Source organism: Urocitellus parryii, chromosome 7 (assembly GCF_045843805.1).
Source record: "Urocitellus parryii isolate mUroPar1 chromosome 7, mUroPar1.hap1, whole genome shotgun sequence".
Classification (NCBI taxonomy): Eukaryota; Metazoa; Chordata; class Mammalia; order Rodentia; family Sciuridae; genus Urocitellus; species Urocitellus parryii.
In genome coordinates, this window is record NC_135537.1 from 61,474,835 (window position 1) to 61,501,163 (window position 26,329).

The 26,329-nt window shown below is 36.2% G+C and overlaps 1 protein-coding gene across 2 annotated transcripts in view; it reads right to left on the reverse strand.

Moving 5' to 3' along the window:
• Nucleotides 1–26,329, reverse strand: part of Nsmaf (neutral sphingomyelinase activation associated factor) — a 53,261-nt gene that overhangs the window by 5,008 nt on the left and 21,924 nt on the right. Inside the window, exons 6-25 of one of the 2 annotated variants that reach the window (XM_026390798.2) lie at nucleotides 24,107–24,157; nucleotides 21,697–21,768; nucleotides 21,343–21,390; nucleotides 21,191–21,243; nucleotides 18,173–18,302; nucleotides 16,601–16,672; nucleotides 14,533–14,641; nucleotides 12,315–12,491; nucleotides 11,188–11,267; nucleotides 10,596–10,686; nucleotides 10,440–10,503; nucleotides 8,930–8,981; nucleotides 8,716–8,836; nucleotides 8,196–8,327; nucleotides 7,132–7,174; nucleotides 6,665–6,828; nucleotides 4,817–4,916; nucleotides 3,222–3,280; nucleotides 924–991; nucleotides 106–173 (exon numbers count right to left, since the gene is read on the reverse strand). In XM_026390798.2, coding sequence (XP_026246583.1) covers nucleotides 106–173; nucleotides 924–991; nucleotides 3,222–3,280; nucleotides 4,817–4,916; nucleotides 6,665–6,828; nucleotides 7,132–7,174; nucleotides 8,196–8,327; nucleotides 8,716–8,836; nucleotides 8,930–8,981; nucleotides 10,440–10,503; nucleotides 10,596–10,686; nucleotides 11,188–11,267; nucleotides 12,315–12,491; nucleotides 14,533–14,641; nucleotides 16,601–16,672; nucleotides 18,173–18,302; nucleotides 21,191–21,243; nucleotides 21,343–21,390; nucleotides 21,697–21,768; nucleotides 24,107–24,157 — 1,754 coding nt within the window. Of the gene's footprint in view, nucleotides 1–105; nucleotides 174–923; nucleotides 992–3,221; nucleotides 3,281–4,816; nucleotides 4,926–6,664; nucleotides 6,829–7,131; nucleotides 7,175–8,195; nucleotides 8,328–8,715; nucleotides 8,837–8,929; nucleotides 8,982–10,439; nucleotides 10,504–10,595; nucleotides 10,687–11,187; nucleotides 11,268–12,314; nucleotides 12,492–14,532; nucleotides 14,642–16,600; nucleotides 16,673–18,172; nucleotides 18,303–21,190; nucleotides 21,244–21,342; nucleotides 21,391–21,696; nucleotides 21,769–24,106; nucleotides 24,158–26,329 lie in introns of both variants that reach the window. The other variant, XM_026390797.2, reaches the window with a different exon arrangement.

Consider the following 26,329-nt stretch of genomic DNA (forward strand, 5'->3'; position numbering starts at 1 on the left):
TCCTCATCTATAATATTTGTTCTCTTTAGAAACATAGTGTTCTGGTAGTGGAAGGTCCTGCTACTCTGCATGGAGAATTACAAAGGAGTGTACACTGATACATACACATTATTATCCCAAGAAGAGCTTATGACAGTGGCATCTCCTGGTAAAAGTAAACAAGACGATAAAGCCTGAAATACAAATGATCTGAATTAACAATATGAAGTGACTAGTAAATCCTTAACATGGTCAATAAGTTCCTTCCAAAATAAATGCTCAAATTCTCTTTATGGAGTCTCTCTTCATGACCAGGTTTTCTGAAGTGGCCAATTCCAGATGTAAGGATTCCTCCCAATGTCCAATGTGTCAAGGGTATTATGATCTAGGACTCTCAGGCCCTGGTGGCCCTCACTGCCTTGGGCTACAGGAGGTCTGTTAACACTCTGGAGTAAATATAGGGTGGATGATATAGGCCAGGATAATTCTCAACAACAAAAATGTCCTCTCCAGATTATACATTTAAGTAAATGAGAAAAACTTCCAAAATTCTTCAGGGAATTCCAAAATGTTTTGGATAATTTACATTAAAAACGTGTTCTAATTTTAGAAGAACTGTTCTTGTTGCATTGGGTATCCTACCAATTCAGAAATACATAAGTAGCACATAAACATTTACTCTGGCAGTTAAAAATAAAAGATTTATTAGTAAAGCAAATTCTACCGAGTCTTTTTTCAAGACTTTTAGCCTGAAAAGGAAATCACAATAGTAGGAGAAAGAGACAACCTGAAAAAAAATTTAAATTGAAGCCAACCAAGGTATTCTGTGGATGCCACACAGGAATAAACTCAGTTGTTTTGATCGAGATTATATGTCATTATGTGTGTGTATAAAGCAAACTACTACATGAATTTCCATCATAAAACTGATAAGATGAACTCACCATATTTGAAAATGATATACTTCTTTGAAGCATTTTGGATTCTTTAGAAAACATCTTCAAGGTGGAATCTAAGGTAATAATGAGAAAGCAGCCATATAAGAAAGATTTCCTACTCGCTACAGGTGGCCAATGAGTGCTGCCTTTCTTATTCCTGAAGGCCAAAGAGTATGTAATTCCAAGGGACTGGGTGTAGACAGGGCTGGATGACCTAAGGCCTCATCCACATGAAGATTCTACAGTCTAGAACTCCATGATGAGGAAACCAACTTAAATCCCAGAAACCAGTAAAACATAGTATATACTGTTGACATTTCAGCACGACGCAGGCAAGAAAGCCTGGCAACTGAGGCGAGCTAAAGTTGAAGAGAAGGCGACAGGGATCTTAACATTAAAATAATAAGACATTCTTCAGCATTAACTTGAAAATGAAAACAAAAGAACGAACACACTACTGCTTGAACTTTTCCTTGGGAGGTATATTCAATGCTGATAAATCTTCCCGACTTTGCTTTTGATCCTATTAGGCAGCTGTGAATGTTCACCACAAATTATTGAACAAAGCAAATTTGGCACATCCTACAGAATACCCTAAGCCAGTCGGGAGTATAAAGATGTTTTTGAACAGATTTGTTTCCTGTACCAGAGATGATCAGGTTAAAGCCTGCATTAAGAGCTGATCTCAGGTTGTAACTCTGAATACCCACATACCAAAACATACTGCATAGCTAAGGAAGCAATGTAAAGTTGGGGTGACCACCAGAATGCATACAAATCAGTACCACACATCATGAAAGCTTAAACATGATAAGAAACAACAACAACAACAAAACTTAAAAACTCTTGCTTTATTAGGCAAATCCATAAAGAAGTGATATAATGCTTGATAAGCCTGAGATTTGAAGGCTGATACTCTTTATAAAACCAGGGTTCACAGGGTCATGCAAGTACAGTGAGCTGAAGAATTTAACAAACCATGCCAGACAGAACCAGATGACAGCACAGGTTCAGGAAGAGAGCCTTCTCTCCAGTGCTACAATGTTGGCAAATTCAGCAGGTGGAAACGCTGGCAAATCATGGACTGCTTCCCTCTACCAGAGCACCATCTCAGGACCCTGATGTGGCCAGTGTGGGTCCTGCATGTGATGGTCCCTAGGCTCTACAGTATCAATATTTTCCATGTTTTGTAGGAAATTCTGTATAATAAAATCTGAGACTATATTTAGAGAGAAGGTAATGAAATGTTATAGATGATAAAGCATGGAAACAGAATCTGGGAGTACTGAGAGTACTGATGTACCTAGAAGTGTTTAGTTGGATATCATTTTTTTTTTTTGGTGGTGGTGCTGGGGATTGAACCCAGGGCCTTGTGCATGTGTAGCAAGGACTCTACCAACTGAGCTATATCCTCACCCTGGATATCATTTGTTAATGGATGAAAAACATAATCTATTATTAATAAAGAACAAGTGGCCTCATTAAAAATACCTAGTGAATTTTTCAGAATTGGTTTTCTTATCACTGAAGAAGAACAGCTGAAGCATCACCCCTTTTACCTCCATATTTTCCAGAGTGCCAATTCAGGCTCTGAACATAAGTGGGACAGGACACCCTTTGATTGATTATATAATTACACAGACTACCAGGGAAACAAAGAAATGCACAGCAAGAAATTCATTTTGTTATTTAAGATCAAGATGGCCAAATTCTAATGTATTGTTGAAACACAGCTGTAAATCTTATCAAGTAATCATGTCAGGGGTTTTCAGAATTCTGACATGATACAGTCACATTAGCAATACATGGATTCAATTTCAAGCTAAATCCTACAATAAAAAGAGAGAGAGAGAGAGAGAGAGAGAGAGAGAGAGAGAGAGAGAGAGAGAGAGAGAAATCCTGAATGACAAGACTGAGAAATGAAACAGAAAAGCTGAGCTGCACATGCTAGCGCACATGCATCTGGCACAGCTCTTGAGAAGTCTTTGCCATCCCACTCTGGGTTCACACACAGCCAGCAAGCAGACCCGACACGTTGCCATGGCAGGTGGTAAAGATCTCAACCAGACATGGGTAAGAAACTCTGGCCTATATCTTTATGCCGGGAAACCTTATCAGCAACAGAAAGGTACTTTACTTTGTGTTTGGCAAATTACAATGACATTTTACATAATATATTACAAACAAATTGCTCTAATGTATTTTATGGGGAGGCAGTGTTCGCAAGTAAAGTACTCAACTAGGAGATAAAAAATGTAGATGCTCTGAGTCAACTTAAACCTCTTTTGGGGCAGGAAAACTTACCTTGTGATGTTGTAAAGACTGAAGACCCATTGCATGAGACCGCTATCCCCGTGACTGCCCTATTTAAAAACAAAGTTTTATAAATTACTATCAGCCATGTACTCAGACATCTGCTGTGCTCCAAGTCCTTAACTTTCACTTAGTTACTTAATTTTTTCTTTGTACTTTGTCTGCTGGATCTGTCTAGCATATAACTGCCATTAACAGATCACAGTTTGGCAATGTCTGCCTTTGCTTTGATGATTCCTTGTGGCCAGAAAACATTCCCACTCTCAGCTTTCCACATAGCCAGGGTCAATGCTGAATGTGCGTCTGACAATTTTTGACAACTGGAAAATGCTTTTCCTTCAATCCTACCTTATTTGACCATCACCAAGATAACTGAACCTCCTTTTTATAACCACCTCACTTGTGTCATTTCCAAATCCAATTTCTTTGGCATCTGGTCTGTCAAACATGACACAATTATCTGGTTCTAGCATGTCCTCCTAGAGGACATTCAAGAGTCATTAAACATCACATGAATGAACACTATGGGTTTATTCATGTCTTTGTTGTCCTGGATTACAAGGTCCCTTTCTACATACATGCTATTTGGAGAAGGTGAGAAAAGACACACCATTGTTAAAACAACGGACAGGGTAGAACTAGTTATTTCTTTTCAGAATGCTGTACTCTGGTTTAGAGTCATGCACCTTAAGCCAGGCATACAGCATGTCCAGGTCCACCCATGAGCAATGGCATATGCAATCATGAAACTGTCAGGCTGTTGGTGGCCATGTAGCAGGACCCTGGGCTCCTGTAATCGAGTTGGCCAGGCTAGGTCAGTGCTTCTCAAGCCTTCCTACAGAAGGACAAGGAACATCCTTTACAGACAGGAGAGGGAACACACACATCTCCCCTGTATCCAAAGCAAGCCCAGTTTCTTTGAAGTACAGGTATGATTTAAAAACTTCATGTGATCTTTGCAATGTTCTCTGTGTACACACTAATATTTATCATATTTTTAAAAGATGCATTTCCCCCATATTATCAGTAAACTCAATACTTGAGGAAGATCATGCTTCTCCCAGTATTTCACCATATAATCATGGTCACACATTAACACATATTTGCATCCTAATCCTATGTCAAAGACAGGATTTTAAGGAATACCAGCATAATAATCATAATAAAAAATTCACATAATGGGTGGCATCCCACTTTTTTTTGCAAAAAACATTTCACGACTGTGCAGTGAAATATAGTTATCTTCAGACCATCAATGATTATAGGGGTGGTGTGTTCAATCTGAGAGGTAGAAGACCATTTCTTGTCTGCAGAACTGAATTCATGTTATAGAAGGACAGATGGCAGCAATGGCAGCAGGAGTCGAGTGGGTCAACATGTCATTTTGTGCCAAACTTTTCACTTGCTACATTGACTTTAGGTGACAGATCACTGTAGACATGGGGGGGGGGATAAAAAGCAATCAAGACAACATTGAAAGAAAACTCCCCCCACCCCGCCCCAACTCAGCTTAAAACAGCTCAATCCTAAGAAAGTTTTAACTTTTGCAAAAACCATAGGCTACAGAGAAGCATAGATATCCTTACTCTTTGTGGATTTTATACTGCTCATGTAACTGCAGTTTGGTGATGTTATTCCAGGCCAGTGTTTTGCTTTCTTCGGTCAGATCTTCAAAAGACTCTTCACCTGGAGAGACTACATTAAATCATTGCTGAGTCAACTAAATTACCGACAGACAACTTCATCCTATCTGTGTTATTATCTATGAAAATTAAACAACCAAGAAAACAAAACACCCCCCCCCCCCAAATTGTAACTGCTGTCAAATGTACTTGTTAGATATTAGGCCATGTTAGATGAGGAAAGAAATTATGTAGAGAAAAATCTGAATACTATAGTATTCCTAAAGTTTGCAAAGCTTTTACTTGCCTACTGACTCACGAATTTCAGGAAATATAAGACTGAACAACCATTTCCTTATCAGCAATCTTTGCAAAAACCTGGCCACTGCCTAAGAATGCCGAAGTTTCGTTTTGTTTTTGAAGTGGAAGAGGAGGGAAGAAATCAATACAAAAGATGGGGTAAAAGAAATGCTTTCACTTCTGCTTTAAGAAATGCTGGCACTTAAAGCAATCACATGACTGTGGTTGTAGCTGGTGACCTAGCAGAGCACAGGATGAAACAGCATCAAAAGATAATCCTATGGTCTTTTATGACTTAACCTCGTGAAGCATACAGTATGTCTTAAGGAAGTGCACTGAGCTACCCCTGGGTCAAGTAACTTCTATAAGCTGTTCCTCCAGGCTTGAGACCATGAGCCTGAAAAGCCTGGATTTGCTTGGGATAGACAGAATTGGGGATAAAAAGATATGCAGTGAATCTGCTGCCACGGTGCCATATGGTGCCACACAGCTAGCTCTTCCTTTGGGGCTATAGGATGAGGTTCTCTGATATCAGATAAAAAAACACATAACTGAGTAAAGGTACAGTGGGTGGTTCCTTCCTTTCCAAATATCAAGTGTGAAAAATGGGTCAAGTTCATTTTAGCACCTAGCATCTGGATAGAATACTCTGTAACTGTTTGTCAAAAGTTAAATAAGAAAAAAGGAAGAAAACAGAACAGTTTGAATTTAAGGTTTATATGTAGGTTTGGTAAAGAATTGGAGATGGAGGAAGCCATTTTGGGGAAAGAGCAAGGTGGACAGTGACTGCTACAGCAGCCAGGGCCTGGGTTCTAAGTATGAATATGTGAATTGGGCTGGGGTTATGGCTCAGTGGTAGAGCACTTGCCTAGCATGCAAGAGGCACTGGGTTTGATCCCAGCACTACATAAAAAATAAACAAAATAAAGATATTGTGTTCATCTACAACTAAAATTATATATATATATATATATATATATATATATATATATATACATATATATATAAGATATACATTATATATATAAATATAGAAGCATAATATAATAATAAAAATATATAAATATGTACAAAAAACAAAATAAAGGTGTTGTGTACATCTACAACTATATACTAATATATATGTATATATATATATATTAAGATACATGAATTGCTCAGCACTAAACCCTAACTTGTAAAACAAGAAAAGAAAGGGACCCACAGCACAAAATACAGCCAAGTCTCACTCAAAGTACCAGAAAACAAAAGTGTTTATCTCAAAGTTAACAGTTAAAAACAAAGCAAAACAAAAAAAACAGGAGAGAAGAAAAACATCTCCTTCTCCCTCTTCCTCTCAGTATTGAGGATTAAACCCAGGCCTTCCATGCTGAGCAAATGCTCTACCACTGAGCTGCACCTCCAGCCCCTGAGAAACATCTCTAAGCAGTTCATCTCCTCTTTAGAATCTTCAGAAACATCTCAAACACAAGGAGAAACAGAAGGTGCTCACGTTCTTTTTATAAAACTTACCTGGGGAATCTACTATAGGAGCATTATAACTGGAGGTCTGGGACAAACTTTTAAACTTGGGGGTGATCCTTCGAGGATGTGGTGTCACAAACAGTTGTTTTGGTGTCTGCCCAAATTCCAAGATTTGGGTTAACATGGCTACTTTCTCATCAGGATCCTCAATGCTTTAGGACAGAACACAAATAATGCAGTAAACCACCAGGTTCAAGTTCCCTGAAAGCACATGTTTCAAATAATGTAGATCAACAGGAGAGATTAACCCTCAAATAATAATAGCAACTATGGACCAGGACTATCTAAGCCTCATTGCAGACTTTTAGATTATTTTATAACTAATGTAATAGTGAAGACAAGATAGAGTTTATTTTAAAATTTCCACATCTTAACACTCTCAAATAACTACATTAGTAATTCAGATAGAGATATTTTATAATTCATATAGAAATGCTTTATAGATATTTAAGTACCTGTTCAAGTCAACACCTCCTTCATAGGTCAGGGGATGAAATACTGAAAGAGAGATGTAAACACTATTGAAAGTTGTACTACTTAGGTATCATATTCACCCTGTTCAGAATATAAACAACCAACCTAACAATTTAAAACTATATTCAAAGACATTGAATTTTCACTTTGCAAAACATACTACTATAAACTGAGTAAATATTAACTAGAATTATTATCTGTTGATGAACAAAAATCGAATTGGCTGATTAGTTGATTGGTTATCTCGGTGGACCTTGGTCAGCATTATTTTCTCCTTAAGGGAAGCTTGAGTCAGAGTATTGGTCTGACTCTGCACTGCCATGAGCAATGAGGTCTGAATTTCTAGCTTTATTTTTTTATTACTGCCCAGAAAAGTGGAGGCAGATCAGCACAGAAGCTGAAGAGGAGGTATACTGTCCACTATTTTTTTCTTTTTCTGTTTAATTAAAAAGAAACTCTGGGGCCTTTCATAAGAATTGAGGTCACTGTTCTATCCAATTTTTAGAAATTTTTAAATGGGATGGAGAGTACAGTCAGCCCTCTATATCTGTGGATTTCACATCTGTGCATTCAACCAACTGCATATATTTGAAAAAAAGAACTGCATCTATACAAAACAGGTACAAATTTTTTCTTTCATTATTCTCTAAACAATACAGTATAACAGCTATTTACACAGCATTTACATTGTATTTGGTGTTATAAGTAATCTGGAGGTGATTTAAATATGCAGGAAGATGTATGTAGGTTATATGCAAACACAACACCATTTTACATACGGGACTCTTGAGCATTCACCGGTTTTGGTAATCACAAGGGGTCCTGAAACACTGAGACCATGGGGCAGCAGTTGTTATTTAGGCAAAAGCCCTGTATCCTTGGTTATTCTGTATCTAACCCATGGTCACGGAGCCAGTGAGCAGTATTTTCTGATAGGAAGATGCTTCTACTAAAGAAATGTTTGATTGCTCTAACCTTATTTTTCTTTGTTTGCTTTCCTCCTCACTAAACTCTAATTGAAAGTTCAATGAACGTAAATACATACCATTATGGGCCCCAACAGCATCACTCCCTTTTTGCTTGTAGCCAAATATTAGATCAATCCATTCATGGAGATGCTCTGATACATAATTGCTTTCCAGTGCCTCCTTGCTCTTCTGGAGAAAGTCCTCGGGACCTAGCAAATCAGACTCAATCAAAACCTGACACAGACTCCATTATATTCACTCTCATTTCTTTTGTCTGTCCCTATGCAGATTAAGCTTTTAGGATACCTAAGAAGTGCATATTTCTTAATGAGATTTTCCCTCCACATGAAATGTACATTTTTTGGGGGGTGGGGAATGGTAAGAATCGTTTTTCCAATCTTATGTCTCTCAAATACATATGAATGTTTTTATATCATAGACTCAGAATACTTCTGATTTGGAACAGACTAATGATATTGACTTATTTATAGAATAATATCGTTATTTTTAAAAATTTCAACAAGAAAACAATGACGCTGAAATTGTACTATCCAGTAAAAAATGTACATAACACAGTATGTGCATGAAGGTACTCACTTGAGGCCCACAGGGGAAGTTCTACATCATCAACCATCTGTCCTCCTTGTCTCTTCCCCAAATCCAACTTCAGACTATTGACTAAAAAGCTGACATCATCACCATAGAATTCTGGGATCAACTGAAAGTTCCAGGGGAAGAAAAGAAAACAGTAACATTTTTAAAAACAGTTAGAAACCACAAGCCCTGAGAATACTCAGTATTAACTGCTTACCTCTTTAAAATCTGTTGCACCATCCAAACAGTTTTTCCAGGTTTCTGCAATACTAAATATGGAAAAAAAATCTCATGTTAAATCTAAGCTACAGAAATACCAACAGCAGTCCTTCCTATGCACCCACCTATGCAACCACTACTGTTGTACTCTTTACCTATACTAACTCATTTTTCTCATTCACTCAGAGTTCTTAATATTCACATAGTGAGTATTCCCCTTCAATGAAAGAGACAAATGGGGCTCAGGGGCTCATGTAACTTCTTTGGGGGTCACAAAGGGATGAGTGTAGAGTTCAAGTCTACATCATTAGACGCACACACACACATGGCCTCATTCAAGGTGCCCAGACATTAAAATATCAGCATACTGTTTTAATAGCTCATTTAAAAGTATGTGTATTGGCTTGGGGCTGTAGCTCAGTGGCAGAACGCTTGCCTAGCCTGTGTGAGGCACTGAGTTTGATCCTTAGCACCCCATAAAAAACTAAACATATAAACGTATGCTGACCATCTACAACTATAAAAAAAAAAAACAGAAAAAAAGTATGTGTATAGATATAAACTAAAATATTAACAATGATGATGATTATCTCATCTCAGTGTGGTGGGATTCTAAGAAAACTTTACTTCCTTTTTCTTTTTTTCTTTTTTTGGTGATACTGGGTATTTCCATCTTTATCTTTTGATTTATTTAAAGGAAATATTACCGAATATATATGTGTACACACACATACACCACACACACACACACACACACACACACACATTCTCTCTCTCTCTCATTAAGTTATAATCAATTTATAGTAGAATTAAGAATAATAAAATGTTGGAAATGATCGAAATGCCCAACAGAGAAAGACAGTTGAAATAATTTATGACATGTTAGAATGTGATATAATAATTTTAAAAATCAGTGTTTTGAAGAATACCTAATGATGGGCAAAATGTCAAGATATAATATTAGGCTACAAAAGGCAGGAGAAAAATCTATATTTAAAATATGCACTTCATTTATACACACATTCATGCACACATATATATGTTTTGAAAAAGCCTAAAAGGAAAAGCTACAAGTAGTGGTTTTTTATATTTACATTTTTGTTTATATCTACTATTTTTTTTTAAAGAGAGAGAGAGAGAGAGAGAGAGAGAGAGAGTGTTTTAATATTTATTTATTTATTTTTAGTTTTCGGTGGACACAACATCTTTGTATGTGGTGCTGAGGATCAAACCTGGGCCGCATGCACGCCAGGCGAGCTTGCTACCGCTTGAGCCACATCCCCAGCCCCATATCTACTATTTTTTAAAATATTTTTTTAGACATTGATGGACCTTTATTTTATTTATTTATTTATATGTGGTGCTGAGAATTGAATCTAGTGCCTCACATATGCTAGGCAAGTGCTCTACCACTCAGCCATAACCCCAGCCCTATTTAGAATTTTAAAGGAAACATACTGTGTTTTTGTACTCAAAGTGCTAAAGATGGGGAGGCATTGATATCAAACCTGTTGAACATTCTATCTGCATTATCAAATCTTCCATTCTGTAGGCATAGCATATATTCTGGTGCTAGAGAAAAAAAAATCAGGTTAAGTCGGATCATAGAATCATTTCATAAAGAAAAATAAGATGTAACTGAGGATATTGCTAAAGATTCTTACCAATTCTAACAAGATAAAAGAGCACATAACCTGGGGAAGAGTAGTGACTTCCATACATGAACTTTGGCTCAGGCATTTCCTCATAGCGTATCTATGATATAGGGGAAAAAATAGTGCTTAGTGTTGGCTACAAAGTAGTAACTGACTCAGGTAAAAGCTTAAGACATCATGGGCGTGGATACACTACATTCCTTAATTTCCCTCTAAGGATAAACAGAAGAGGGAAGGTTCAATGTGACCAATGGCATTCCTGTCACAAGAATTTTGGTTTTCTTGGCTTTGTGGTAACAGCGTTGAGGCTAGATGAAACACAACTGATTGCACGCATCCCTTGTGCCATTTACTGTTGAATGCCTTCATGAAAATATTTGGTAAACCTTAAACAGGTCACCCTCCTACTTCCTGAATTATAGATCAAAAATACAAATGGTGAGCACTCGTGGTGGGGAGGAGGTGAGAAAACCTATTACACAGGGTCAGTGAGTCTCCTGGTACACCTCCCAAAGACTGGGAGAATGAATTTCAGTGACTGTGGAAACACAGGCTGTGGCTCATGATATCTCTTAGAAACCAAGCATCCCCCATCCAGTACCAACAGTCTCTCCAGCCGTTCCTTATTCAAGGCTCCCACTGGCTTACTAAGATCCCGAAAGGTTGCTGGATTTGACAAATCTGTAGACAAAAATAAATAACTTCAGCGTATGCCATTATACTACTGAACTGATTCAAATTCAGTTTTATTTCTATAATAGTTTTTAAAAACAGTTGATATAAATCCCTAAATTTATTTTTTTATTTGTATAATTATAATGAAAAGGATAGCAATATCCACATAAGAGTAATAGTTTTAATTTGACAAAAATCAATGAAATTGAATTTTTAAAAAAAGATTTCTGGTTAAAAACAAAAGAACTGTACTCCAATTTAAGACAAGAAAAAAATTAAAGTAACTTAAAAAGTAATTCTTTTACCAAGACTTATTTTCTATGTTTAGATGACAGTGAATATTATTATTCTGTGATATTAACATAATTTGAAAACTAGGGACCTGAATATTATGAGAGAGATAAATTCTCATATTCCTAGAAAATCTATTATTTCCTTCAATCACAAAAGTTCAATTCAGTGAACTGTCAAAAGGAATTAATTGTTCACAATATATAATTATAAATATTACATAATAAAATTATAATATGATCACATTTTTAATAATTTGAGGGAGCAAAAGAAAAGTACATAGACCACAAAGTTAAAATGGTTATCTCTCAGTAATACAAGTATAGATGATTTTTATTTCCTTCTTTGATTAAATATTCTATGATGAATAGTTAAATTTCTTTTGGTAATCACCATGGTCAAAATGAATTTTAAAATAATTTGATAAACTGAGTCATGATTTTCAATGAGAAGCTTAAATATTTCAAAACTTGGTATTTACAGAAAACAATATAAAACCAGATAAAAATTATGCGCATTATTTTCTGTGTCTCCTTCAAGAGGTTTGGTGGAGAAAACATAGAAACATTTATATGATTTATGGAACACTTATCCAGTATCTTGGAACAGAAACTGATGATGTTTAGTAATAAAATCGTAATGAGCTCTAATTTGCTCATGTATGATATCAGGATTCTAAAGCAGAATTAATTCTCTCCTTTAAAAACTATTAAGATGACCACTTCCAACTCAGCTCCGTCAAAACCCATTCACGGCATTTACCTAATTCTGAGCTGTAATAATCACTTATTACCCATGGAAACACGGGATACTGGGAGAGGTCATTGCAGCTGCGGTCAGCCAGGTTGTTGAGATGGAGGAGGTACTGGTAGTTGGAAAGGTGCCCCCGCTGCCACTGCAACATGTAGCTCTCAGCAGTGTGCTCTGCAACGTGGTGCTCTGAAGAAGGAGAAGGCCGGGAGCCGTCACAAACTCTGCAAATGGCTGGCTAGCGTTTACTTAGTATGTAAAAACTAGATGCTTAAAACGTAAGACCCTTCCACAAAGTTGTGAAACATATGTATTCTTTTGTGGTGCTGGGGATTGAACCCAGGGTCTTGTGCATGCAAGGCAAGCACTCTACCAACTGAGCCATATCCCCAGCCCCTGAAATGTATGTTTTGAGAAAAGAAAAGTAGGCTGTTGATGTGTTTTCACAATGTAGCAGCTCAACTAAATATGGATACCTCTAAGATCCAGGAGAGCAAATTATTAAATATATTGAACTACTATCTAACCACCAAAATACAACGTGATCTAAACAAATACAAAATTACAGAGCAAATATATGAATATTACATAACAACAGATATTTATAAATAAATTTTAAAAAATCATTCCAAATGTGCTTAGTTCTAGTGCATTTTTAAAACTAATGGTCATTTGTGAAGGTTTATTATCTTCACTTTTATGGAATTAGAACAAAACTATCCTTTAGTTTTCTTTTAGCTCTGGAAGAGGTATACTAATGTTAATTTGTCAACAATTACATATCATGCACGTGAGGACTAAGAAAAATAAAAGAAACTGTTAAAGAAGAAAAAAATTGTTTGGCAAGAGGACCAATTCTCAAACTGGAAGAACCAGAGAGGCCCCCTGACTGCAAAACTGGAGTCACAGGCAACACATACCAAGAAGAACTTTACTCTCAGAGTGTGGACTGAACCAATTGTCCTTCAAGTAGTTTTTATTTTGTTCAGAAAATTCTGCTTTCAATTTTTTACTGGATGCATCAAGCAACTGAATACATGTTAATTCAATATTCATATTTGTTTTTTTAACAAATATCTTTTCCAATCAGCTACTAAGAATGGGCTTCAAAAATCAAACTCTCTCCCTTCCCTTTTGCCAATCCTGAAAAAGTACAATCTTAGGAAAAAAACTCAAAGGAACTGACAGCTTGAAAGAAATCAGATGTTTTAGATCAGGGTAAGGTTTTTGACTTGAGATTTTAGGACTCACCAGGGAAGCTGAGTTTTTTGTTGTAATTTTATTACAATTAGAAAAATATATCAGAAACAAAAAGATAAAAGCAAATTTGTAGCAAAGCTATAGACATGTATTAATTTCACTTAAAGAGTTCAATAAATGAAAAATATAACTATAAACTTAATGTAAAGTAATATATATTCCTTTTTGTATGTAAACTATCACTCCTTGAGGGAAAAATTTAATTTGTAAGGGAAAATGTACTTTACTACATATCTCATAAATGGGTACACTATACACTAGAAGAACAAACAAAATAAGATAATATTAGTCAAACTCCAACATTCATTTTTAAAAATCATTCCATTATGTTAATCTGGCAACTTTGTAAATAAGAATAGTTTAATTCAGTCAAGCAATTTATTTAAAAAAAAAAGCATACGCTCAACAAGAAAAATACAGGTATTCTCTCTGGCAAAGGTAGGAAAATTCAATAAAGATTGACCAATTGTTATTAATAAAAAAAGTGATTTCTAGTCCAACGGTGCTATATCAGAAGATTTATGTGATCCTTCTGTGTAGTTTTACAGCTTGTGATTAAGATCAAATCAGTGATCACAGTCATACAACTGGATACCTCACTGTCTCATATTAAGAAATTCAGTCCTGGTGTTCATAAACTACCATTAGACACGACTGAATACAAAAATACTTCGGTGGATTCATTATAATCTATTCAAGTTGGAGGTCATTAAAATAGTAAAAACATTTAAATATATTTATCAAGATTTTTTAAAAAATACAAGTGGAATGAACTATTACCAAAATGAATGCATATGTCCCTCAGTTTTAAGATACTATTTTGACAACTATAGTTACTGATGAGAAGTAAGTAGCACCATGGAGAGGTGGTTCTAGACAGAGCATCTTTCTCCTCCTCGGTGCTATCCCAGCTCCTGAGGAGTTAAACCACTTCTGCATGAACAGACACAATGAAGGGTGAACAGCAAACCTAGGTATGTGGCAATGTAAAAATAGAGGTCATCTCGATCTTGAGACTCATAGAATTTCAGGTAGATGTCAGAACACAGATTGTCTTCTGTGCAAAATACTTCCAGGCCCTGTAATTCAGAACAAAAAGAGTTGAACAAATGGCACCATGCTCATCTTGCAATCCCAGAGTAAGTGCCTAATTATAAAAACTGTTCAGTTACATATCTGTATTCTTGATTTTTATGGCTTGCATTCCTGTTTTCCACCTATAATCTGACTCAAGAATATAGCTATGTCTTTATATTTGTTTATGATGTATTTATAAACTTCCTGGGAACAGCATATGCATTTCAAGTAAACCATAAAATCCTCTTTGGTGTTGAATGTTTGCATGGATAATACCTTTTGTGAACTTATTACTTTGAAATTCAAAATTAGCCTATCCATCCATTCAAGATCTTTTCAGACATGTATGTTTAGCTTTCTCTTATAAATTAAATAATTATGTATATCTAACAAAGTGGTAATTGAGTAACCCATTCAATTAATAAATAATTTTCAGAAAACTATGAGCTTCATAAATATTGTGCTGGCAAGGTGATTTAGGGTAGGAATTCTCGATTTACTAGCTAGGAAGTTAGAAAGTTAACTCTTTAATAAGTCTCAATTTCTTTATTTATAAAATATGAGATCATCCACCTCACAGAGATTATCATGGCAAATGGCAAAGAAAGCATTTAATGTTTATTTCTTTTCTATCTGACTAATCCTCTATACTCAAAGAAGTAGATTTTTAACAGTATCTGTTTCCCCAATTCTCTATTAGCACTGGAAATGCAGAGTATTCAGTATGTAAAGCGGCAGGAAGATGATTATATTTCACAATTTGAAAACAAAATCTGAGAGTAAAAATTCCACAAATACTTTTGTAATCAAGTCATTGGTTAATCTTCCAAGGAGGAAAAAAATAACTGTATATTGATGTAATATCAAAAACCTTCAGTAAAGACTGGTTTCTAAGGTAAATAAGATAAACAGAAATATGGACATTTGTTTATTCAGGGGAATGCTGGGAAGAACAGCCCATATGATTTATTTTCTTTTTTCTTTTTTTAAAATTTATTCGAATTCATTATATATGACAGCAGAATGGCATTTCAATTCATATTATACATATAAAGCACAATTTTTCATCTCTGGTTGTACACAATGTACAGTCATACCATTTGTGTCTTCATACATGTACTTAGGATAATGATGTCCACATCATCTCATTCCAATGCCTTTCTTACCCCCTTACCCCCTCCCTTCCCTTTGCCCTATCTAGAGTTCATCTATTCATCCCATGCTGCCCCCTATCCCCATTGTGAATCAGCATCCTTATATCAGAGAAAACATTTGACCTTTGGTTTTCTGGGATTGGCTTACTTCATTTAGCATTATATTCTCCAACTCCATCCATTTACCTGCAAATGCCATGACTCTATTCTCTTTTAATGATGAGTAATATACCATTGTGTATATATACCACATTTTCTTTATCCACTCATATAATGAAGGGCATCTAGGTTGGTTCCACAGTTCAGCCTGTATGATTCAAATGGTTATTTTGTCTATTTCTGTCACCAAGCCCAAAGGTTGAGGTGATATAAGTTAACTATGACTATACCACAGTTCTACTGAAGAGTTACCCTCATAATATCTTCCAAATTCTGCTTTGAGAATGAGCTGCAGTAAATAGGGAGGAAGGAGAAGTGCTGGGTTAGGTCTGCATCCATTATTTTAGCCTGAGCCCAGAAACTCTGAGAACTCAGGGGTGAGAAAATTAAGGGCACTCTTAGCCCTCCAGATCTTGGAACAAAAGAAACATTTCTGTAAGGGAACCTCTTGTTTACAGAAAGGAGCTATTCTTTTGTTGATTTCTAGCTTATCCAAAAGAAAGAGTATCAAGAATTAGAGTCCTTGCTTACAACATAACATGCTTGCACTTTTTAGTCATTCTCTAGGGACTGTAAGTCAATAAGCCACCAGCTAAACTGAAGGTCTGACAATCATCCACCAAGAAACAGAATTACACTCAAACTCACCAAAGGCATGAGGCCATGCCTTCTTTTGTAAATGCGGCGGACGTCTTGCAGTGTTATCTGGACCACAGGTTTCTTTAAAAAGTAGAAAGACAATTTCAAACATTACCATTCGAACACAATTAGAAGTTAGGGTTAGTTCTTTAGTATCAGGAAAGGGTGGGAAAAATAAAAACAAAAACCAAATCCTGCTTCTCCAATGTGTTGCAAGTGAACCTGGAACAAGTTTATCTCATTTTACATTCTGTTCTGCTATTTTTCACTATCTTCATGACCTTGGCCATGTCAGTAACCCCAAGTAACAATGTAGTCAGCTATTTTTAAGGTAATTGCAAAACTGTTGGATGATATAGGATATTAAAGGACAAGTATAGATAACAACTCAGGAATTTTGCTATCTTTTCGCAGATATACTGACATACATTTTTTTAAAGAATCCTGTTTGATATCTCTTTAACAATTATAGTGTATTAAATTACTACAATATGTATATATTACAATAGAGTCAAATGCCTCAAAGATCCCAAGTCAGGTAAAGGATCCTAGACCACATATTTATAAAGGAGTAAGGGCTCATACTACAGATTCTGAAACTGTGGCACATATTTAGACACTTTTCTGTCAGCAAGCCAACTCATTTCATATTAAGAGAATGCCACTCCAGCCATGTGCACCATCTACTGGAGAACCAGGCAAGTGTGCCCCACCACCTAGTGGATGAAGTTGGTATAGCACTATCCTTGACTAAAACAGTAGGAACTGTTTTAGTGTCCTGTCATAATCAGTCTGGAGGATTTTCATGGTGTTGGTTTCTATGGCAGAAAACATTCTCAGTTCTTTAAATTGCACTGCCAGAGAGTGTTAGGGTTTCTTTGTTTTTCTAATGAACCATTCCAAAAAGAAGATAGTTCTACGGAAATAACAACTCTACTTATTCGTTTATTTGTTTGTTTGTTAGAAACAATAACTCTTTACAGATTTTAGTGAAGAAATCTAGTTTCCTTTCTGGCCTAGTGAGTCTAATGTCCTTGTGAAAGAGAAGATTGTTTCAAAGATCACAGAAGGAGCCCCCAAAGCAGCATCTCAATATGCCCCTCCACACTAGCCAAGAGAGCAGGTTCATAGTGCTTCTTTAAGAAACATTCAGATCTGCTGTGTTTGTGATTAAGAAGAAACAAGAAATACCCTCATATTCATATACATAAGTGAATATATAGGAAACACCCATTTCTCATTAATGACAGTGTAACTCCTTGGTCTCTTCCGGCAGTGCTTTCTAATAGAAAGGTAGAAATCTCCATTGACCCTAAAATCAGGAGGGGAAAGGTTTCTTTCTACAACACTAAAATCAAGAGACTCTAGAATGACTGAAAATAGATTGAAGGAGCTTAAACTTTGGTGACTGTGTTCCAGGACTACATGGGGAACTTATAAAATAGGTGCTGGTAGGGGTGATAGGCAGGTGATTTTGACCCTCACCAAAATGTGAGGACACTGTAATTGTGAAGTCAAACTCCCCAAAAGTCAAGTTTAAAAATAGAGGCAGCTCTGTACCTAACCCCGTGGTCTACATACCGGGTACCCGTTGAGAGGCTGAAAATACAGGTTGGTGTCTGTGATGCACACATGTCCAGGATTCGTCACCAGAGGTGTCACCATTTCTGCTTTGCATTCCATGTGTAGCTTTTCAGAAACACTTTGGAATCTGAAAAGTTAAAAAAAAAAGTCAGAAATTGATCAATGTTCTAGGTATATCTACAGCATGACTTTGTATGACATTTGTCTAACCATTACATTTAACATAAGAAAGTGATAATATAAATTGGCTACTAAAATAAAGTTGACATTCTTTTACATGATATAATGAAAGCTTGATTTCTTAAAAACAAAAGAGATTATAGGTCTGGAGTTGTGGCTCAGTGATAGAGCACTTGCCTAGCATGTGTGAGGCACTGGGTTCAAACTTCAGCACCACATTAAAAATAAATAAATAAAATTATTACAACTAAAAATATTTTAAAAAGATATTATGTGTCACAGAAAAGAGTTGGATAAATAACGCCACCTTTAGATGAACCCTTACTCTTCCCAAAATAAACTGGTCTCGAAACTATTCTTACCTTCATATAATTTTCTATTTTATGTGGTTCAGACCTATTTTTATAGTCAAAAAACATTTTGACACAAATGACATTTACTCACGCTATACTTTAACAGGCTATGACCACATAATTATACTTACTTCAATGTTATTTCAAGTATATTTGTGTTTGGATCTATCTTAATAAAGAAAGTAAAAAATGACCTCTCTACTACCCACTGCTAAAATATATAATCAAAAAATGTCTAATACACTCTACTGTCATAAATCTAAAAAGAACTAATATTAAGAAAAATTCTACTCTTCGCTTTATGAATTTAAATTTAGTATGAAAACAACCAAATTTGCCATATTTTAGGGCACTGTTTAAAAAATCTGGGTTGAAAATAAATCTCCTGGGGCTGGAAGGTCTAGCTCAGTGACAGAGCATATACTTAGAATGCATATGCCCTGGGTTCAATCCCCAGCACCAAAATAAGTAAATTTCTTTATAAGTAATGGAATATAATTTAGAGGGACAGAATTGCAGTCTAAATCACTACTTAGAAAAATGACATACTAAGTAGGTCAGGGGAAGGTGATTCTTATTATTATTCCTTTCCTTTCTAAAATGAAAACTATTCTTCCTTTGGCAATCCAGTTACCTAATAGATCCTGCCACCACAAAAGTGAAAAGAAAATTAATACTGTAGAGCATAAAGGAAAAAGAAGCAAACATAAACATGAAAATAGGACTGCTGCCCAGATAGCTTTACTGGCAAGTTCTTTAACACATTAAAATGCAGGGGCAAAGGTGAGGATCATTCTGATTCCCAAATTTCACAAAGACAGCAGCATAATAGAATATTACAAACTAATCTCATTTATAAACATGGGCTTCTAGCAAAAGCCTAGAACATAATAATCCCATAAATCAATCTGTTTCACCAACACTTTCTCCTCTGTCCAAAGAATGAATGCTTACAAATGCAAAAGTCTAAAATAAAAATGCTAATGGAGACTACAAGAAATTCATAGATAACATTTTATACATATAAAGAATCTACAGTTAATGAAACTGATTGTGGAGTTTAGCAGGGTTGATGAAAAGATGAACACACAAAAATCTATTGCATCCCACCTATCAACAACAGGAAATGAAAATTTTAATAACATAACCATTTATAATACCATCAAAAGTCTGAAATTTTTGGAATAAATGTAACAACAGACAGGAAAGATTATAGAGAAGATTTTATTTATTTAATTTTTTGTGGCCATGCTGGGGATTGAACCCAGGGCCTTCTGCACGCAAGGCAAGCACTCTACCAACTGAGCTGTATCCCCAGCCCCTAGAGAAGATTTTAAAGAAGACTTAGTAGAAGACAATAGATTCTCTGCAGTCACAAGCAGAAGTCCAAAGCTTTCTTTTATGGAAAGTGACAAGCTGATTTTAAATTTATACCAAAGTGAATAAGATTAAGACTAGTGAAGACATAAGTTAAACTGGGAAAACAGGATATGGGGTCTTATATCACCAGGTAGGTGTTAATAGTTACCATGAGTCTAGAGTAATTGACACAGTGGATTCAGAGAGGAATATATAGACATAAAGCTCAAATTTACTTAATATAAGGCAAGAAACAAGGAAGAAAACAGGATAATACAAAAGTGTCATTTCTTACTGAAATACATTTTTTAATTAATAAAGCTAAGAAAATCAATGAAAAAACTAATGGAACTGTAAGAGTGTATGTACTCTCTCTAGGTCCCCATGGGATACTACAAAAAAGTACTTAAAGTAACTTGAGGGGTCAAGAAAGACTTTCTAGAAGAACCGATATCTAAGCTGAAATCAGAAAGGAAAGACAGCTATGTGCAAAAGAGGAGTGTGTATGTTCTAAGCAAGGGCTCGGAGGTAAGAATCCACAGGACCACAGGAACCGCACGTAATACAAACAGCTCGGGCACAGAACGCAAGAGCAATCAGCTACTAGGAGCAGGAAAAAAACTGGCCCTTAAAGATTGTGCCCACAATGAGGTGTTCAGATTCATCCTGAAGGCCTGGAGAGTCTTACAGAACTAACTCTAAGCAGGCAGGTTGTATGATTAAACAAGTGCTTCAGAAACAGCATTGTTTAAAAGGACGTTAGGTCCAGGGAAGAGGACATATGGAAGAGGAAAGACTTGAGTCAGGCAGATGGATTAGGAGCTGTGGTGGTGCTGGGGTGGTAGTCAGGGTGGCCTGAACTGGGGCAATCATAGGATGAAAACAGTGGACGTACTGGAGAGATCAGGGGGCATAAATGAAGACAGCTAACTGACAGGTTAAGTGTGAAGAGTGGAGGGAGCCCCCAAATTCCTCCTCATCTGAGGCTGGTGCATCCCCTTGGGTGGGCAGGTTTGGGGTGAGATGACGATGACAACATCAGTCTTGGACATACTCAGTGAGGCCTACAGAAGACGATGCCCACTGCTTTTCTAATCAGGAAACAAAATCATTAAAAACATACCTGTTTTTGTCAAATGATGTCCTAGCCAAACGTGACTGCAAGATAGCAGTTATCTACGAGAAGAGATCCATTAAAAATTATGAATGTTAAGTAGTTATGAGAAAACATGTCAACACAAGGTAATTCACAAAGATACCAATAAGAACACTTACCATGGCAGTTTGGTCACCCAGTTTGTCAAGGCAGGATGCTCTGTGAAGCTACAATATCATAAATACACATGATCATTTTTTTTTCTCAGATGGGATGGAGAATTTCTTTAGAAGCAACAAAAAACACGAATTATTCTGTCACTTGGTGATAGCTCAGATTATTTTGTGTGTATATATGGCTACTTCCTAATAGACAGTTTGCAAATCCTACTTATTCAAGTAAATCTGCCAGGTAGATAGAAAAGAGATTACAGTTCAGATCATAGGAAAACATGAAATGTTTTTTAAAAAAGGTTTCTGCCTCAGTTTGCTTCGGAGTTCTCCTTCCAGGGAGTGGTTAAGTCACTGGCTTACCTGAAGCAGTGTCTCCACCACATCTTCCACTTTCCCTGAAACATCCAACTCAAAGACATATTCCATTTTGCCCTAACAAAAAGAGGAGGATATCAAAACAATAGAGAAGGAGGAGCATGTCATCCCTGTGACATTAAGATCATTTGTGCAACACCAGCTAAGTTCCACCTGTTTCTGCCTCGCCCAGGATTCACTGCTATTTTATTGCTTCCTGCCTTCTGCTGACTTTGGGTTTACTCTGCCCTTCTTGTTCTAATTCCTTGATGTGTAGTTAGGATTTTCATTCTGAGATCTGGCTTCTTTTTTAATGCAGGCATTTATCTTTATGAACTTCCCTCTGAATACTGCTTTGCTCCCATACATTGTTGTGTATGTTGTGTTTTTGTTCTTATTTGTCTTGAGATACTTTCTAATTTCTCTTTTCTTATTTGACTCGCTGGTTGCTTGGTTGCATGTTGTTGAATTGCCATATATCTGTGAACTTCCCAGCTTTCTGCTGTTATTTCTAGTTTCAATCCATTGTGGTTGGAAAATAAATGATATTTCATCATCTTAAATTTGTTAAGACTTGTTTTGTGATCTCACATGTGATCTGTCCTGGGAATGTCCCATGAACTTGAGAAGAATGTGTGTTCTGCTGCTGTGGGTGAATGCTGTGTGTGTGTTTGCCAGGTCCATTTGGTCTGCAGTGTTTCTTGTCTTCTGTTTCCTCACCGATGTTCTATCTGGATGTTCTACCCATTGTTGAAATTGGGTACTGACATTTATTATTAATCTGTTGACTAATTCACACACTTAGATGCTCTGAGACTAGGTATGTATGCATTGTGATAGTTAATTTTGTGTGTCAACTAGATTAGGCCACGGGGTGCCAAAATACTTGATTAAACATTATATTTGGATGTCTCTCAGAAGATGTTTTTGAATGTGATTAACATTTGAATCAGTAAACTTAGTAAAGTAGATTGCCCTCTCCAATGTGGGCAGGCCTCCTCTGATTTATTGAGAACCTGAATAAAATAAAAAGCTAAGTAGAAAAAAATATTCTTTCTCTCTGTGTTCAAGCTGGGATTTGGGTCTTGACTTGCCTTGAGACTAGGGCTCAGACTCAAAGTAGAACTTACATGGATGGCTCTCCTGTTTCTGTGCCTTTCAATCTTTATAATAACAAGGGTCAATTTCTGATAATAATCTCAACCCCCACCCCTCCCACACACTATGCATGCATGTATGTACTCATGCACATGCATATACATACACACATCCTACTGGTTCTATTTCTTTAGAAAACCCTAATACATGTATACATATATATAACTGTGCAGCTTGCATTTGAGGTGAGTCTCGAGAAAGCCTTTAAGAGAGACAGCATCCCAGGGAGGGGTTCTCGACTTGGGGGTAGGGCATTCTACTTCCCTGGAGGCTTTTGTCAATGTGTGTAGGTGCTGTGTAAACAACAAGGGGGCAGTGTGAAAAAGGCATTCAGCAGTAAGAGACTGTAAGGAGGGACAGCCACATACAATGAAGAATTGTCCTCCCCAAAATGCCAGTAATACCTTCTAAGAGTAATTAAATACTCAATATTTGTATTTGTGGAGTAATCAGGGTATGCAAATGTTTATCTGTAAAACTCAGAGGCATATACAGTTGTGCATTTCATAGACTGCTGGTTAAGAAACTGCAGGCTGGCCTGCTATCTGGACTGAGATTCAGGCTGGAGGATGTATCTACCCAGGGAAGGGATTTTCCTAACTCACAGAGGTGCCAGGAATAAGGAGCACTGGCCCTGTTCCTAACTCCTTTAAAAACTCTCTTTTAGCTGGAGTTATCTCTTTACCATGCATTAAGCTGAAGTATAAAGAATTAAAATATAGGAGTTCAATGAAATACCTAAGCTCATTTGAAAATTCCTGATGAACCAGACACTGTATTCAAGTCTACTCAGCTTCCACCCAATTAAGAGTAGTTATAACTGAGTTTTCAAAGAAGATTACTTTATAACATACAAATAAATATTTCTCAGATATTTAAAAATATTTTTTAGTAATATATTAGCAAAGAAATTCTCAGTAAAATCCAGCAAATACTTTTATAAATGATCCATATTCTGAATTCAATTTCTTTTTTTTCTGATTTCGATTTCTAATCTAATCATTTAAGCTTTCATTCTTTAGGCTAATCTGTTTGTTTGTTTGTTTATTTATTTATTTGTTTATTTATTTTGAGGTTAACTGAATTCTCTTGGACTAAAGTCTGTGTCTCCCTTGGGTAATTTTGTTATAACTGGCAATAAGCTTTTAAGTATACCCAATATTATTATATTTGACTAAAGATGTTAATCAAGTCACAAAATCTTAATATTCAAAATCACTACATAAATTATTGGGAATACATGAAGAACTTTACTTACCCTTTCTATTTTATATGGTGCAACAATATTATGTTCTTTAATAAAATATACCTGAGGAAGACAAGTCAATACTTTTGAAATAATAACCAAAATTTTTCACCATAAAGAATAACTATAAACTAGGATATTATGAACTGAATATTTTAAATCATTGTTACATAATCTCCATTGGTGAAACTATTGCACTAATTAATTATTAATTTGTATGGTCTTAAAAGTTCAAATATTAACATAATAAATATTAAATTAAAAAGAGAATTATCAAGATAACAAGGAAGCAACACCAAAAAACTGGAAGCAAAACTCTCTAAATCTAAAGCACCATAACCTATTTCTGAGACCTTATGACTTACTAAGTAATCAGAAAACAGAAAGTTGCCTGGTTGTGTACTTAACACGGAAAGCTTAATACTCAAAAGAGTAGCTTTGTGTCCAGGCATCCCTTGATGTTAAACTGATTTCAGGTTAGTTTGAGATCACTTTTGGAAACTATTAAAAGTATGTAACAGATTTGGGGACTTCATTTCTAAGTCCAAAGCTAGTAAAATTTTGCTAAAACAACTAAGAAATCAAAGTTTTATCATGAAATTACTAGTTTTAACTGAGAGAGTACCACTTCTTTCCCAAATATAGATGTTCAAAAATAAGGTCATAAAAGTAGTAAGATAAATGGATAGGAGAACACAGGGGCAGACCAGAATTAATAGCAGCCTCTCAAAATGGTAGATGGCTGTAACTGTATCCACCTCTGCCAGTAAAGCAACATGAAGTTGCCAGCAGGGGGTGCAGGTCTATAGTCCCAGCCACTCAGGAGGCTCAAGTGTGAGGACAGCAAGTTCCTCATTTGAGATCCTATCTCAAAATAAAAATAAAAAGGACTGGGGAAGTAGCTCAGTAGTAGAATTCCCCAGGTTCAATCCCTAGTACTGCAAAATAAATAACTAAAAGAATAAGTCAAGAAGCTCACAAAATGTTTTCTTTCTTAAAATTAATAGACTCATGGAGGGCTGGGGTTGTAGCTCAGTGGTAGAGCGCTTGATTAGCAAGCATGAGGCACTGGATTTGATCCTCAGCACCACATAAAAAATAAATAGATAAAAAAATAAAGGTATCATGTCCATCTACAATTTTAAAAAAAATTTTAAAAAAATAGACTCATGGAAGAGAGAAATAGAAAATCATCTAATCTGAAATCTCCTAGCTCTTGTAAAATAAATTTTAACACACAATAAACAGTGTTCCATAAACCAAAGGGCTCAGTGACCCAGGGAGTGCAGGGGCCACTCTCCTTCTGACTCCTATGAGACTCTGCGCACTGCCATAGGTAAACCTTTGAGTGGAGTCCTGAAACAAAGAATCTGTCTTTGTTTGGCTTTTCTGACACTCACTTGATTATAGAATGATCTTTCTCTGAACACTTCCACACCTCAAAGAACTAGAGCTTTGCAGAATTGAGTTGAGGCAACACAGCTAATGCTTCATTTTAAGGTGAAGAAGAAATCCAGAACCCAAAGAAAGTGGTAGATCTCATTTAAAGTTTTAAAGACAATCTACACACTAATCACATGACATCAATACAAAACATATACAGGTTTTAATCTCTTGTAATGCCAGTACTGTACTGAGCACCTATATTGAGCACAGCATTGGGCACATAAATGAAAACAGAATAAATTGGGAATCAACAAAAGACCATGACCCCAAGGGTCAGGATGATACCAGAAGGGCCCTCTTGAGTCATGCCTGGGAGCCGTGAGTCAGCCTGAGTTCATGCATGTGGCCTGCGCTTGCTTGCCTTTCACCTTCTAAATGGCCACAAGGTTCAGGAGGAACTGCCACCTCTTCTCCCAACCCACCCACACTGACGAGCACCTGAGGACAAAACCCTAAACCACAGATACAGCACACTTAATAAATACCAAGGGGGCTGGGGGTGTGGCTCAGTGGTAGAGTGCTTGCCTAGCATGTGTGAGGCCCTGGGTACGATTGTCAGCACCACGTAAAGTTAAATAAATAAAGGTATTGTGTCCATCTACAACTAAAAAATATTTTAAAAAATCAAGGATCCTACTGGAAAACATATCTTTAAAAAGTTTTTTTTTTCAATGAATACATTTTAAAGGCACTTAAACATATATTCCAATGATCTCCATTTGAGATTCCTACAGAAAAATAATTTCATATTGTGAAAAGAAATCATACAAATACATATATAAGTGTGCA